Here is a 15,911-nt window from a genome sequence, read left to right on the forward strand (position 1 = left end):
TAATAGAATCATACTTCCTGAATAAATTTTTTTCAGATAATCTATCTGTAAAATCTTCTCTTTCCTAGCAGAATCAACAGAATGTACTGAGCGGGCACAGTCAGCAAACATCTCCTCCCAGTCAGACACAGAGCACTCTTACAGCCCCACTGTACAACACTATGGTGATTTCTCAGCCGACGGCCGGAAGCATGGTCCAGATTCCATCTAGTATGCCACAGAACAGTTCCCAGAGTGCTGCAGTAACTACATTCACTCAGGACAGACAGATAAGGTAGTGGTCATATTTCGTTAGTCATTTCAAAGATGTAAATTGTTTGATTAAAAAGCAATACTTTGCGGCTTCCCTGGTGGCGCAGTGGTTGAGAGTCCGCCTGCCAATGCAGGGGACACGGGTTCGTGCCCCGGTCCGGGAAGATCCCACATGCTGCGAAGCGGCTGGGCCCGTGAGCCATGGCCGCTGAGCCTGTGCGTCCGGAGCCTGTGCTCCACAATGGGAGAGGCCTGCGTACCACAAAAAACAACAACAACAACACTTTGATCTTTAAAAACGTGATTTTAATTTGTTGCTAACTCTTGAATTTGAAATAAAAACACAGAATGTATCCATTGTTTACGGACTTTATAATAAAAGAGTAACAACAAGTTTTGTTCAGAAATGTGCTAATAAATATTGTAGAATCCAAATTCTACAGCACACTGTTACACAAGTTTTATAATAGGGTTTGTCTATATCACTATAAAACTTTTATCATTTCAGTACAGATGCTGGTGTGTTGTCAGTGTAGTAACAGTGGTTAGGGTGTTTGCTACCATAGTTTATATGTGTTATGGAGTAAGAGTAGCTCACCTTTCTTGATTTGTGTTAAGTACTGTACTACATGCTCAAAATATATTATCTCATTTAATTTTTATTTTTTAAAAAGGGTCTTTTATTTCCCAGGTAAGAATAAAGTGAGTTTTTAATAATTTGGTCAAGGGTCTATAGCTGTTAGGGAGTGAAGAAGGGTATCTGAATTCAAGCCTGGGTGTCTGATTTCAAAGCTCATGTGCTTTAACATATACTATGCTAAAGTTCTGTGGGCGCTTCTAGAAAAACCGCCATCTGTGACTTATTTTAGTCATCCAGATAGCTGACTTAGAAACAAATATTATGAAGAAATACCCTTTTCGAATATTAGGAAGGAGTCTTTCAACAACTATAGGATTTCTAGTCTTAATGATATTTTAAATACATTTTATTTTTTACTAATTTTAGTACAATATAAGTAGGCTGCTGCTTTTATAATAAAACCTTGCTGTTGTATTAGACTGTGTAATAGATTTTATTAAAGTCCTATTAATAATTTCCAGAGAGTAAAGAAGCTTCAGGATTGCAGAAGCAGTAAGAGCAGAGAGAAACTCATTTCTTCTCTTTGGAATTCAGTTCCTTCAAGTTAAAAAGTCCAGCTTTCAGCTTTGACTTCTGAAAGGAAGTATTATGAATATGCTCCACAGAAATACAGAGGACTAGATTTAAAGCCCGAGGGAAAATCCATTAACGTAGAATGTTGACATGCATTTGGGAGGACACAATTTAGCAACTGTTTGTAGACAACTGTTTTTTGAAGGGGGAAAAACATACTTCAGCAGACATTTGAGTGCCTACTTAGATGAGTATGGCGCATTCTTTATCCCAGGACAAAGATCAGACTAGTCAAAGCCATAGAAAGGTAAATAATCAGTATTGTTTGATGTGATAAATCCTTACTAGGTCTTTAGAAAGGAGGAAGTGAGCAGTGTTATGGGTTGAGGCAAGCAGATGAAGAGAGGAGTGTGGTCAGGGAAAGCTTCAGGGAGGAGATACTTGACCTGAGTCTTAAAGAGCTTGGCTTTGGATAAGCATGTGGCAGGGAGTCCAGGAGGGTGTTCTAGGCAAAGGTAGGAGTGTATACAAAGCCACAGAAGTTAAGCCAAAGTAGATTGCAGACTCTTTTAGTGCCAGAGAGGGATGAGGTAGTCTCATAGTTTACCAGTGGGCAGTTGGACAATTCAGATACGAATTACTTTTTAGATTACAGAGAAATTAGTGCTTAGCATTTCTATGATTAAGCCACTTTGTAATGTTATTTGTTTCTTTGTGCTTGCTTTATAGGTAAATTTTTTACTATATATGTTTTTGCATTAAATAATGCGTTTGGTCCTGAAGTATATAATATACAGTATTTTACTTTTAAGATTTGGAATGGATTCAGAATAGATTTATTTTGTCTTATGGAGCATATAAAGTATGTATATGTGCTAAGTTTAATCGTAGTTATGTGCTTTGAACAGTTTGTAATTGCAGCTGTGTCATGCTAAATCGACGGTAGAGTCATGTCTCAATTTCCTCACCGTGATGACCAGTGTTGGAAACTAACTTCATCTCACAGAAAAGGCAGATAGAAATAATATTGTTCCCTGAAGAGGCATCGTTTTTTGTTGTTGTCCTTTTATTAAAGACTGTGGAAGAAGGAAGGTGGGTGGGAGGGAATATTAGTGAATTGTAACACGGTGGGTACTCTGCTCCTTGATAAATTTATAAATTGAGTGTATTTTTATGTACTGTTAGGATGTCGTTTAGTTTTGAATTATGTTTATAAGATACAGCTTGCAATGTAAACATCTGTAAACCTAGAGAGTTTTTTAAAAATTCCCTTATGACTGCTTTATTTTGATTAGTTTATTTTCATTAGCAAAATCATGTGTCACATATACCTACCTCCCAAGTACCTAGTAATTTTATAAAAAGAAAAAAGTTGATATTTTTAACAGGTTAAATTTTTTCTTATTGTGGTAGAATATACATAACATAATACTTACTGTGTTAACCATTTTCACACGTACAGTTCATTGACATGAGTGCATTCGCGCCATTGTGACAATCACTACCTTCAGTCGCCAGAATATTTTCTTCTTCCCAAACTGAAAATCTGTATCCATCAGACGGTAACTCCTCACTTCTCGTCCCCCTAGCTCCTGGGAACCACCATTCTGCTTTCTAAGCACATAAGCCTCTGACTTTGACTACTCTAGATACCGCATATAAATGGAATCACATAATATATGTCTTTTCTAACTGGCTCATTTCACTTGGCATGATGTCCTCCAGGTTCATCCATGTTATAATATGTGTCAGCGTTTCCTTCCTTTTTAAGGCTAAATAATATTCCATTGTAATGTATATATCACATTTTCTTGATCCATTCATCTACTGAGGGACACTTGGGTTGTATCCATCTTTTGACTGTTTTGAATAGCTGCTATGAACATGGGTGTACAAGTATTTATTTGAGTCCCTGTTTTCAGTTCAGAATTGGAATTGCTGGATCATATGGTAGTTACATTTTTAATATATTTGAAAAAACACCATACTGTTTTCCATAGTGGATGAACCACTTTACATTCCCACCAACAGTGCACAAAGGTTCCAATTTCTCCACACCCTTGTCAACACTTTGTTTGATAGTAGCCATCCTAATGGATATGAAGTGGTATCTCCTAGTGGTTTTGATGTGCATTTCCCTAATGATTAGTGATGTTGAACCTCTTTTCAGTGCTTATTGACCATTTGTATATCATCTTTGAAGAAATATCTATTCAAGACTCTTGGCCATTTTTTAATCAGAGTGTGTGTTTGTTGCTACGTTGTAGGATTGCTTTATATTTTCTAGTTATTAACCCCTTATTAGATGTATGATTTGCAAATATTTTCTCCCACTCTGTGGAGTGCCCTTTCACTGTGTTGATAGTGTCCTTTGAAACATAAACATTTTTAATTTTGTTGTACAGTTTATCTATTTTTTCTTTTGTTGTCTGTGCTTTTAGTGTCATATCCAAGAAATTATTGCCCGATCCAGTGTCATGAAACTTTCCCCCTATGTTTTGTTCCAAGAGTTTCATGGTTTCAACATTTATGTTTAGGTCTTTAATCAATTTTGAGTTAATTTTTATATATGACGTAAAGGTCAAATTTCATTCTTTTGCATGTGGATATCGGAAAAAAGTTTTGTATTTTTGTTTGGGTTCACTTCATTTTGCTCTACACACTTTTGTTTCACTGATATCCCAGAGGGAATCTTTAAAAACATGAAACAAAATTGGAACATACAGCTTTTAGTATGGCAGTATTAAAAGGGGATTATCTTAGAGTTATACCCTATCAGTTCATTGGCAATATCATGGGTATTATCTTAGAGAAATGTTCAGCCCACCACCTTTCATAATGTATACCTTGTACTTCTGACTCCCTTTCCCGTTCTTTCCTCCTAACAGATTTTCTCAAGGTCAGCAGCTTGTGACCAAGTTAGTAACTGCTCCTGTAGCCTGCGGGGCGGTCGTGGTGCCCAGCGCTATGCTCATGGGTCAGGTGGTGACTGCCTACCCTACCTTTGCTCCACAACCACCGCAGTCACAGACACTGCCGGTCCCACAGCAGCAGCAGCAGCAGAGTTCCCAGGAACAGCAACTCCCTGCAGTGCAGCAGCCGCCGCAGGCGCAGCTGGCTCAACCGCCGCAGCAGTTTTTACAGGTAATTCTCCCCATGCAGAAGCTGTCCCAGACCTGTTTACTTTTATGGAGTGAAATTAGGGATTAAAGGAACATTTTAAAAATGATCTGAGAAGTCCATAAAGGCTCATTGTACGACTTAAATTTATATAAAGACAGAAAGCTTATCCCAGTTGGCTATTTTTTCTTCTCTTGTTCTGTCTTTGGAAAACCTTTAACCTTGCCGTGGAGATACCCCACTGTCTGAACTGCTGGATAGAGTAAGTGGCTGCTTCTTGCCCATATCAAGGTACTTTACATAGAGCTCTCTCTGGCTAGAGTTTCTGGAATTCAAGCAAAGGCACCTTTCTCTGTTCTCTTGTTTTCCTAGTGGCCCATCAAGCTGTACTCTCTACAGGGCAGAGGTGTTGAAAGGGACTTTTTAAAAAAATTAGTTTAGGCATTATCTTAAATTATTTTATTGGATTAAATTTTATAGTGACTTTTTGGTAATATATTAACATCAGAGGAGATATACTGTGGAGGCATAGCCTGCGCTGAGATTGAGTCACTGCTGTACCACGTACTGTGTGAACTTTGGAGGTTACTCAACTTGTTAAAATTCAGTTTCCTCATCTGTAATATGGAGGTGCTAGTAGTTAATATCTCATGGGTAAGAGAAGCATGCAAATCACTGAGTATGGTAGAAGGCACATAACTAGCTTGATTTTATGACCACTGTCTTGATAAATGTATTAATAGACACTCAGATTAACCAAAATGCAGACACAGATCTCATGTGGGTATATCAGACAGAATCTACTTATCTAAAGGGTGCAGAACAAGGTCACCTAGATCGGGATCCTCAGCAAAGAAATCAGCAGGACAAATTTCTGGACCTCAGTACCCTCATTGGGGGTACACAGTAGCAGACTATGACATCTGGAAATCCAGCTTTTTCCTTACTGGTCTAAAAGGCCAGCGATTTTGAATGTAGGCTAAGCCTAGATTTGTGCTGGATACCATTCCATGTATGCCAGATACATATCATCAGTTTTAAAGTTATACAGCATATGGTATGATTAGAAGATTCAGTGTTATACTGTATACTCAGACATAAATACAGTGTTAATTTATCGCCATTGGTGTTCTGGTACAAATATAATTCTGAACTTGGTGATGTGCTAAACTAAAAGAGGTTAGTTGCCTAAATATCTCTGAGAATCATACAACCCCTTAGACCTTAAGCCTACAGTGCAGCCATTAATGACTGGGTTAGCTATTGATACAAATTAATTAATGACAAGAATTTATAATAAGTTATAAACTATTCTCTAGGGGAAATGTATTCAATGAAAATTAAGCAAAAGCTTAGAAAGGGAGAAGACTTGCCTTAAGAGCTCAGTTTTCTCTCAGGGAACGAGGGCTCTTAAAAGAATGAACATTCTCTTCCACTTTTAAAAAAACATTCCAAAGACATGGAACCACTAAAGAAATAAGATAGGCAATACCCTTTAGAAATACACTCATATGCAGATAGAAATACACAATTTGTCTTTTCTGGTTATATAACACCTAGTTCCAAAGTGTACCTCTGTTGTAACCCTGTAAGGCTCATAAATATCCTGAGTTCTTTTCTTACAAAAGCTGTTCCTAATAACAGAGGGAAAAAGAAAATGTCTCCAGGTCCTTAGCGAAGCTTAATGGCCGTAACGTTTCAAAGATCTGTCCTTTTGTGTGCGTGTGCAGGTGTCCTTCACATACATTTGCAGAAATCACCCATCACAGTTCCAGTTTAAAATTATGCACCCTGCGTCAAGATGTATTGTCAGTAGTGAGGAAAGACTTTCACTTTCTTTTGGCTAGTTTCCTTTATATCTCTAGAAGGAGCAATTAGGCAAAAGAAACTGAAGTTCATGGACTTGACATTTGCCCAAGGCCACACAGCTAATAAATAGCAGAGCAAAACTCACAGCCAGGGCTTCAGACTTCAGATTGCCCGCTCGCTTTTTGTTTTGCTTTTTCTTTGTTACATCATACTGCTACCTATAGGACATAAGTCTCTGACTTTGCCTGCCCTCATTTTTGTGGTACTTTTAAATAATAATAATGTTAATATTTAATCTTCACAGAAACCCATTGTGGGAGGTACTGTGATTCTCCTTATTTTGTAAATGAAGAAACTGAGGCCCAGAGATGTAAATAGCTTGACCAAGTTACACATCGGGTAAAATGGGGCAGCCAGAGTTTGAACCCAGGCAGTGCACCTCAGGGCCCATGCTCTTGGCCACTGAACTGCTGCTCTCACCAATCAAAAAGCCTGTGCAGAAGGTGTTGTCTGTTTGACCTCAGAATGTTCATGTTTCATATGCTCTTAGCGATGCTTAAATTGTATCATCTGTTTAAAATGTGGTCTTTAGGACATATAAAGTGAAAGAATATGCGTGGTTTGCCTCAGGGCATAGATTGCTTTCTGTACCATAAAACCTCTAGCTCAGTTTCCTTTTAAAAAATGAAATTCTGTTATACTTTCAGGAAGAGGGAAATCCTCATTAGCGTTTTCCAAAATATTATTTTTAAATGAGAAAGCAAAACTTATGTACAGATTTTGTTCCTGCGGAGAGTGGAAAAGTTGAGTAAATCTTAATGTAGACAGTATAGTGCGGGTAAAGCAGTGTTGCATAATCCATTTGTTTTTTTAGACTTCTAGATTGCTCCACGGGAACCCTTCAACTCAGCTTATCCTCTCTGCTGCATTTCCACTACAGCAGAGCACTTTCCCTCAGTCACATCACCAGCAACACCAGTCTCAGCAACAGCAGCAACTGAATCGGCGCAGGACTGACAGTTTGACTGATCCTTCCAAGGTTCAACCACAGTAGCACATACGCTTCCTTTCTGCCCTCAAGGGAGGAAGGGGGTGGCCCATAAAAGAGTTGCTCGGATGATCTGAGGATAGCATGAAAAGTTCCAGTGGTTTCATGAGATGCAGTATTGAGTGTTCTAGTTCCTGGAATTAGTTAGCAGAGAAAATGCTGCCTCGTGCTGCGGATGTGCATTAAATACCAGCCAGCAGGAGATGATCATAGGGCCATAGCCAATCCTGACAGTGTTTTACTTGCCCAGATATTTTTTGATGGAAAAAGAGTATATTGCCAAATGTTAAGAAACTCAGCTATGAAACATGACCTCCAGTGAATAAGAAAGGCACTAACAATGTTAGTAACTTTGAGTGGTTCTGTGCCTGTTTTCAAGTGTTACAGAGGATACACCACTGCCATGTCAGGGGTTTGCTTACAATGATGCCATGAAGACAGTCCAGTAGACTCAGTAGGCCCCCTTCCCCAACCCCTCTCCCTTTTCGGATAATGATGGAATAGTAATTAATTTCAGAATGTTGTATGAGTTTAAATTCTCTATGTACAGACGCTGTAAAAATAATATTATGTATATGTCTGGATAAAAGGAGAGAAAGCAAAACATTTTGTATGCTGCATGAAAGCATTATCTCATTTAGGTATGAGTAGTTTCCTTAGATTCTGACACCATGTGCAAGCTAATACATCCTCTTCTCTCTTTTGTTTACCATACAGTAGTGTTCTCTTCAGTTTCCGGGGCACAAGTCTTTTTATGTTCATACTTTGGCTGTGATGTCACAGTTTGTTCAGTGAGGTATGATGTGCTGCTGGGAATGGATTTTTTTTTTCAGGTTAAATTATTTGAAACAGGATTTTCAAGTGACTCAGAAATATCCCTCATTTCATTATTTTTCAATTATGTTTGAAAATAGGATTTGCACTGCTTTATTTTAAGATGGTTGGGAGTTTTGATCACATATTTTGATCTAGTTCATAGTTGGAAATAGTTGTGTAAATGGTTTTTAACAAGCCTGAAAGTAATTTCAAGAATGTTTCAGTTATAGGAGTGAATTTGCACACAAAATACTTTAGGCACTTTTTAACGTTCTCACTGGTGGGAATTTTAACTTTTAGGATTTGTTGGAACCTTTTTATTATCCCCACAATTTCAATGCTTCTTTTAGTCAGAAATGATTCAGGGTTATTTGAGGAAAAAAAAAAACAAAAAAAAAAACAACCCATTGTGCCTTGATTTTGATTCAGGTGATAACTCACCATCTTGAGCTCATCGTCTGGTTTCAGTAGCAGTTTTGAAATCTTGGTACATTTTTAATAGCATGTGGGTGTCAGTGCCATTAAGTTTCTAATGAAGACTGCTTTGAGTCTCTTGGTTTAGAGGTACAAATAATTTCAAAATAAAAGATGACATCCTAATGATACATCAGAGTTACTAATGTGATCACAAAGTTGTTTTGCTAAATCATCATTTTCCTTAAAGCTATGTAGTCATTTAGTAATTACCAGTAAATATTTGCTCAATGTGATCTTAAAATCCTGTGAAGAAAAAAGAAGGGGTAGGAATTGGCTTTGCCTTCACTACAGCAGTAGAATATTGTAGCTCACATGCTTCGTAAACATGAACTAAGATTTCATTTGTTAATACATTCTAAAGGTAGTAAGTTCCAACCAGAATTACGTACATTAAAAAAAAAGCATTTTATAGATTTTATGGTACTAGTAATTAAATTTATAACTACAGAACAAAGGAAAATTAATGGGAAAAAATCTTATTAGAATATCAAAAATTATTACTGAGGAAAGGGAAGACAGCAAGCTATAATAAATCAAAATTGACCTTAAAAGAAAATGTGTAACAGAATTGAGGTTGTTAAATAGAAAAGATTTCAGCAATGAAAATAATCTAGTACAGAATTGCTAGATAAAGGAGTCAGGGGAACTCTCAGTCAGTTCTTAAGACTTTTCTGTTCTCAGCTTTGCTATCATCCTTAAGGGGTATACTTTGTCTTTCTGTAGAAAACCATGCCTGGCCACACATAAACTAGAAAATTAATGTTGAAAACAACCAAAGAGACTTGGTACCTACCCTTCTACAAAAGAAGTGTTACTAGATGCCAATCAGTAATTAACATATCAAGGAGCTCCTCTTCTAGCTAAATGATCATGACTTTCTCATGAATGTCAAGAATAAATGTCGGAATATCTGTGTACTTGAGCATATGTACACGTGGACAACATTGATGTTGTAGAGTATGGCAACAGTATTTTTTTCCCCTTTCAGATTGCCTTTCTTAACCTTATCATGCCATTCCATATATATCTGAGTTGTGCCTCATTTATTTATTGGCAATATGTAGTGATACAGATTTAGCAAACAAAAGATATGATGAACTATCATATTAAGGTTTATTTTCCAAGTCCCATATGTAAAAAGAAAGATGGTGAACCGTGAGTACTGTGTACTTAGGTTAACACAAGCCAAGTATAAGACAAGCCACAAGGTACATCTGTAGACTGTTTGTGCACATTCTCCTCCACCAGTCCCTTCAAGCATTTTTTCATCCTCACAAATATTTGGGAAAGAAAATTAGACAAGATTTTGCTTTACAATTCCTGCTGTTCCTCACAGCTCATTTTTTTCCTGCTTAGAATTGGTTGCTACACTTAAAGGAGCAGCTTTTCTTTTGCTGTCAGAATGAAGTGTTGGATCAGAAGAGCTAGTAACTGCCTCTCAGCTCCTCCTTTAACTTGGTTTCCTCCTGCTTCCCTGGAACTTGGGCTGCAGAGCAGTCCCTGTCCCCTCCTCCGTGCATTGAGACTTGAGCATTCTGATGAAGATTCAGCAGTGGCCTGTTCTTCATTCATTTCTGTAGCCAAAGTTGTTCATTAAAATCCAAATCTAAGTCATGAAAAAATACCAAATAGGAACACCTTTCAACTACTTAAAAATCTTATCTTCCCTCTGCTTTACTCTCATAGATCCTCGGTTTTTCTTAAAAAACACTTGATTCTGGGTGGCAGTCATTAGGTGTTACCTTCTTTGGACTGCTGTGGCACTGGGTGAGTCACTGTTGTTCTCACAGCTACCAGTGAGGACTGTAAGGGTTCATGAAGTTGCTGCCACGACTGGCGTCAGACCAGAACCAAGACACTCAAAAGCACTTCAGTTTTTGAGTGAAAATATTGGGAGAAAAGCAAATACGGGGGAAGATGGGGGCAGCGTGTGAGTAAATACTACAGTTCAGTCTCCCAACTCCGTCCCAGGTTGAGGGGGTAATTTGAGTCCTGTGCTCTGCTTTGTCACGTAAATCTGGTTTAGGAATGTACTAGTAATAAAAGGATGCCAGTGACTTTGAACAGTTTGTTGTAGAATTCTCAGTGTAGATTCGTGAAAGTGTTGTAATTCTTCAGAAGTGCTTGGGTTGTTGGTCATTGCCTTAAAGCGGTCTGCTTGCAGTTAGTTAAGGGCACTGCTTGTTGAAGGGAGATGAGCCCTTGTTCAAGAAGCCTTAGGAAGGGGCCCCTTAAAATAGTACTCTATTTGCCGGCTCTACACAGACAGGTGAAAATTATTTTAAACTGGAAGTTACTCAACGTGTTTTAAGATGTCTCCACGACATTGAGGTAGCCTTTTCTTTTTTTTTTAAAGTGGACTGCAAATAGCATTTTGCTCTGGTATTGCTCATTTCTACTTTTTTTCTTTTCCTATATTTCTCTGGTAATTGAAAGTTTGTTGACGAACATTTGTGTAAAACTCATTCAAGTCTATAACCTTTCCAATGTCTGTGACCCTGTTCTTAGTCCCTCGGGAGTCAGTGTTGGAAGGTATAAACACTGGATATTATTATTGCTGAGTGAGTCTAGCCAGGAATAAGCTGATTGGAATTTTTAAACAGAGGAAAAGAAACAGCACAAAGGCACTTGCCATTTTATAGTGATTGGAGGAAAAGAGTCTTTTGTTTGGGGTGGGTGAGCGTTCTTCCAAAAGGAGCTTCTGAAGTAATTGCAAAGGAAAAGAGTTGACTATTTTTATAGCATATTTAATATATTTGTATATAACTATGAAGATAATAGGAACCCTTCACATGCCTCCCCCCTTTTCTAATTTACTTCCCCTTTTGCCATAGCTCTAGCTTAGCCTCATCCGCATGGGTAACGTGCCTATTGTCAGCCTACCAAGAGATAGTGCTGCTGCTTTCTGAGACAGGTGAGAAGACCCAACTCTCATGCCTGGGGATCCTTTATATAGGAATAGCACACACTTCGCAGACAACACACCACAGTCTAAAAGCATCATTTTGAAAGGTAACAAGCACTTTATTGCAATTACTCATTTTGATAAAGTTTATTATCTTAGATACTACCATTTCTAAAGGATCCCCGAATCATCACTTAGGTGAAATTTTTAAATGACACATTTCTGAGAAATGTTTAGATCCAGTGAACCATAGTAGGTTTATGGGAGTGATTTCATGGTAGCCAAATGAACTTTGACTTTTGTTTTGAATGTGGTGGAGTCAAGAGACTGTGGATGCCTAGCTCCATTTAGACACTATTGTAAACCTATCTTGCCTAATGTGTGGACACCAAAAGAGACCAATGAGCCTGTTTATTTTCAGAGGTCTAGGAGAATTGCATCAGTGTGAATAGATGTATAGAACTAACCTAAAAGTGATTGGTAGTCATATTTTAGAATACAGTAATTTCAAGAATTATTCTGGGTGTTTTAAATGTGCTCTGAAATGTTGGCATGTCATTTCAGTGTTTCCATTTGAATTGCTCTTGTAATATTTTTGCACAGAAAGGACTGAGAAAGACTACTTTGGTTGAAGAAAAGGAAAAATAATAATAATTTGGTCATATTTTAATGTCTCCTGTGGAAACACTGGGGATGAATTTTGTTGGTACAGTTATTAATTCAGGATGTTTGAAACAGTATTGAACAGCTCACAAGAAACTAAGCAAACGTGGATATTAAAAATTAAAACTTTCTTTCCATGTGACTGTTTTGCATACTTTTTCCCCATGTCATAATTTAACACTACATTCCTTGTTTTTGTTAAATAAAATAATACTTTGCAGGTTCTGTTTTTGAGTATTTAACAATATTTTGTAAGCTGCCTGAGTTTTCCTAGGGAAACGTTCTTTAGTGAAATAGTTTATGAAGAGGTATTAAGTGAAAGTCCATCACCACCACCAGCAAATACTGAGGTGCTGCATTAAGTGACAATCAAAATAGTATTTATGGGAGAATTTAGAAAGTGGTTTTTAAAGAAGCAATTGCTTTGAAAGCAGTTCTCTGGGTTTCTTGAATAAAAATGGCTAAATGTATTTATTTATATTTTTAAATATCTTTGTGTTCTGTTTTCTCATCAGAGTGATTTCACAGCGTATTTAATTGTGGTTTGTTTTGTTTTGCCTTGTAATCTTCTATGTGGAGGACTGGCTCTTCCCATCTGGGGTGCAGTCCTTAGCCCTCGCGACGCCTCTTCATGGCGATTGGAACCTGTTCCACTTCAGGACAGCAGTGGAGCCCCAGTCCAGATGCCCCTGTGCTTCCCTGCTGTTCTCAACTTAGATAGGAAACAGTAAAGGTAACTCCTTTCAAATCTGCTTCATATAGCTCCAAGTTTTTTCTAGTTTCACTTGCTGCCTTTTCTATTTTATGGGCACTTTTAATATGATAACTTCCCCAACACAGCCAAACGCCAGTATGACAGAACCCAAAACACGCGCTGCCTGTTTGGGAAAATGTTATTAAAACGGTCAGCATCTTCTAATGGCCGTCACTATCATATCCATATTAAAATCCATCTAAAGTCCTTAAATATAGGTGGAATACTGCAAACTCTTCTACAGAAAACATTTGCTGTGTTTATATAGTGTAGTGTTGCTTGGTCCTTTAAAAACAAAGCCACACCAAACCTCCATACACAGCATTGTCCAATAAAGCAGTGTTTCAACATTTGAGGCCTAGAAATTTGAGGATACTTCTTGCTGGTCTGTATTGGAACAGAATTCCCCACCTTAGGGCTCCCAGAGTAGTTCTTGAGTCCCACAGCCCAGGTCCAGAGCACGCTCTAGCTTTTGGGATCCCTTAGAGAATGGTAATTAAAGGAGGTCAACCACCAGTTGGATTTAATGATATAAAAAATGTTTCTTGACTCTAAGGGTTAAATTGGAGACACGATGTCTTTAAATGTATGCTTTTTAGTTTCTGAGGAAACAAACGGTGACATTGCTTTAAAAACTACATTCAGATGTTTTATGATGTGTATTTTGAGTTGGCCTATACTGGTACAGATTCACTGCTGGCAATGGTTGTACCAATACTAAAGAGTTCAAATGTTAGGAAAGCTCTGTTATCTATCTTCAGATTGATGTATTATGTAACCGGACAATCACCATCAAGCAAAAAGAAGAGGAATCCTTTTCCTTTATAGATGTCAGCCAGAGCAGCTGTAACTTAGATCATCCTAGAATTGCTCTGAAGTCTGTTTTATCATATGGTGTAAGTCGGGGAGGGTGCTCAGTATGGCACTTGCACATTCATTCTATGTAAAGACTGAAGCCCAAAGACGAGTTAAATTCAGTGCTGTATTGAAACCAGTCAGTGCAAAAAAAAAAAAAAAAAGTTTTATCTCTGTAAATTTTTAATTGTTAATTTAACATCAGTTGGTAATTGTAAAAACACACACCAAATTCTTTCTAATGTTCTGTGTGGTTCTTAGTGTACTACTCTTGACATTGATGTGTCCTTACTGCTTGGTTCTTGGTTTTAAATTAAAATTAGATATAGCCTGTCATTCTTCCTTCTGAAAGGGTGGAGCTATAAATGGCTAAGAATACCTTTTTTTTCCTAAAGCAAACATTTCATTGAAATCCAGATTGATTTACAAAAACAAGACTGACATTTTCCAAGTAATCACTTCAGCCCAAATCCTAAATTACACAGAAGCACAATGGGATAATGAATGGTTTCAACGGTGCTATAATAGGTTCTCTGCTGATTTTCATGAGCTATGTTTGGAAATTCAATATTATATAAAATGCGGATCATTTTGTTACTTATTTAAATATTGCCATTTTAATTTGGTGTTACAATTGGTCACACTTGTTTCTCAAAGCTGTCCTTTGAGAACAGGTAAAGTGTTATTAGCCTACCTCCACTCAGGCCTCTTGCTGTATAATCATTTTTCCAGGTTATGATGTGCACAGTTTTTAAAAACTATATGTACTATTATAATGCTCTTTCCCATACTCTTGTATTCAGAACCTAAAATTATAGCAAAAGAGCCAAGCAGTAGCATTGAGTTTTTTTTTATAAATGTAAAATTAATTAGATTCAGACTTTGTTTCCTTATTCAGTTTTAAAAATAAAAAATACCTCAGTGCTGTTTTCCAGTATCACCTGCATTTCTCAAAGAAATAACACCTGCTTTATGTGGCACATAACTTGTAAGAATCACATTATTTTGGATTTTAAAGAATATTAAATATTTTAAAAGCACTACCAGTGACATTTTTTCCTCTCTTTTATTCAGCAATGGAGTGTAACTGCATTAGCAATTTTTACCTTGTAGCTAAGGTCTGAGCTGCCAAATTCTCTGAGTAGTTGTGTCCTGTTACAAGATTGTGGTGCCTCAGAAAGCTTCGCTGTTATTCGCCGTTAAGCTGGTGCTGGGACCAGGCGGCCTGCACTTCCAGGTGTGGGCTATGATGGTACCAGCTACTTTCTAACAAGGAAGTATCCTTTCTATTCTTGGAAAAGAAATAATGCAATTCCTCACTTATTCTGTTTGTAATAATCTAAGGCAGTATTAGGGGTATTTAACTCCAGAGAATTCTGGTGTAGTTTCAGGATTTAACCTGAGATTTCTTTGAAGTGCTTTATCTTAACTAACTCATGGACATTGTGGTTTCTTTACGCTGTAACACACACTTTTCATGGTAGAGAACTCCTTAAAAGTTTCTAAAAATGACTTTTTCAGAAATATGTGAACTGCTGCTTTTTAACTGACACTTTTAGATCTCCTCACAGTAATGGTTACTACTGCAGAATGACTGCTGTATTGAGAATGCTGGGTGATTAACGAGATTATTTCACCATCTGTTCAAGTTACAAATGACTGTACATTGTGAACTTTGTAGTAGCTCAGTAAACCTGACTTGCTCTGGGTCTGCTATTACTTCACACAAGGAACATGTGGGAGTTTCTATAGAACAACTGTCCCTTCAGGTCTCTAGAGGCTTCTGATGGCAGTGTTGTTGCATATGGTAACAGAGCCTATGAGGCTGGGAGAAAACAGTTATGCTGCTTGGACGGAACAGTTAGTACTCAAGTTAGAAGAGACTTACTTAAATGACAGTGATTACTGAAGTTGCTATGATAACATGAGGTGCCCTTCACCATAATCGGTGATTATGGTCTCTAGAAGTAAACTGGCTTGACTCCGTGCTCTACCATGTAACCCTGGATGAGTTAACCCTTTTTTTTAACTTTTTATTAGTAGCTACTCCCTCACAGAA

General features: G+C 37.6%; 1 protein-coding gene across 14 annotated transcripts in view; it reads left to right on the forward strand.

Annotated features, from left to right (window-relative positions):
* Positions 1–15,840, forward strand: part of CLOCK (clock circadian regulator) — a 136,353-nt gene extending 120,513 nt beyond the window's left edge. For 12 of the 14 annotated variants that reach the window (XM_060012493.1, XM_060012497.1, XM_060012494.1 and 9 more), the window contains 3 exons: positions 69–274; positions 4,294–4,549; positions 7,209–15,840. In XM_060012493.1, coding sequence (XP_059868476.1) covers positions 69–274; positions 4,294–4,549; positions 7,209–7,388 — 642 coding nt within the window. In that variant the 3' untranslated portion in view covers positions 7,389–15,840. The remainder of the gene's footprint in view (positions 1–68; positions 275–4,293; positions 4,550–7,208) is intronic. The other 2 variants (XR_009519559.1, XM_060012503.1) reach the window with 2 other exon arrangements.
* Positions 15,841–15,911: the final 71 nt, after the last annotated feature.

The sequence above is a fragment of the Delphinus delphis genome, chromosome 5 (assembly GCF_949987515.2).
Source record: "Delphinus delphis chromosome 5, mDelDel1.2, whole genome shotgun sequence".
Taxonomy (NCBI): Eukaryota; Metazoa; Chordata; class Mammalia; order Artiodactyla; family Delphinidae; genus Delphinus; species Delphinus delphis.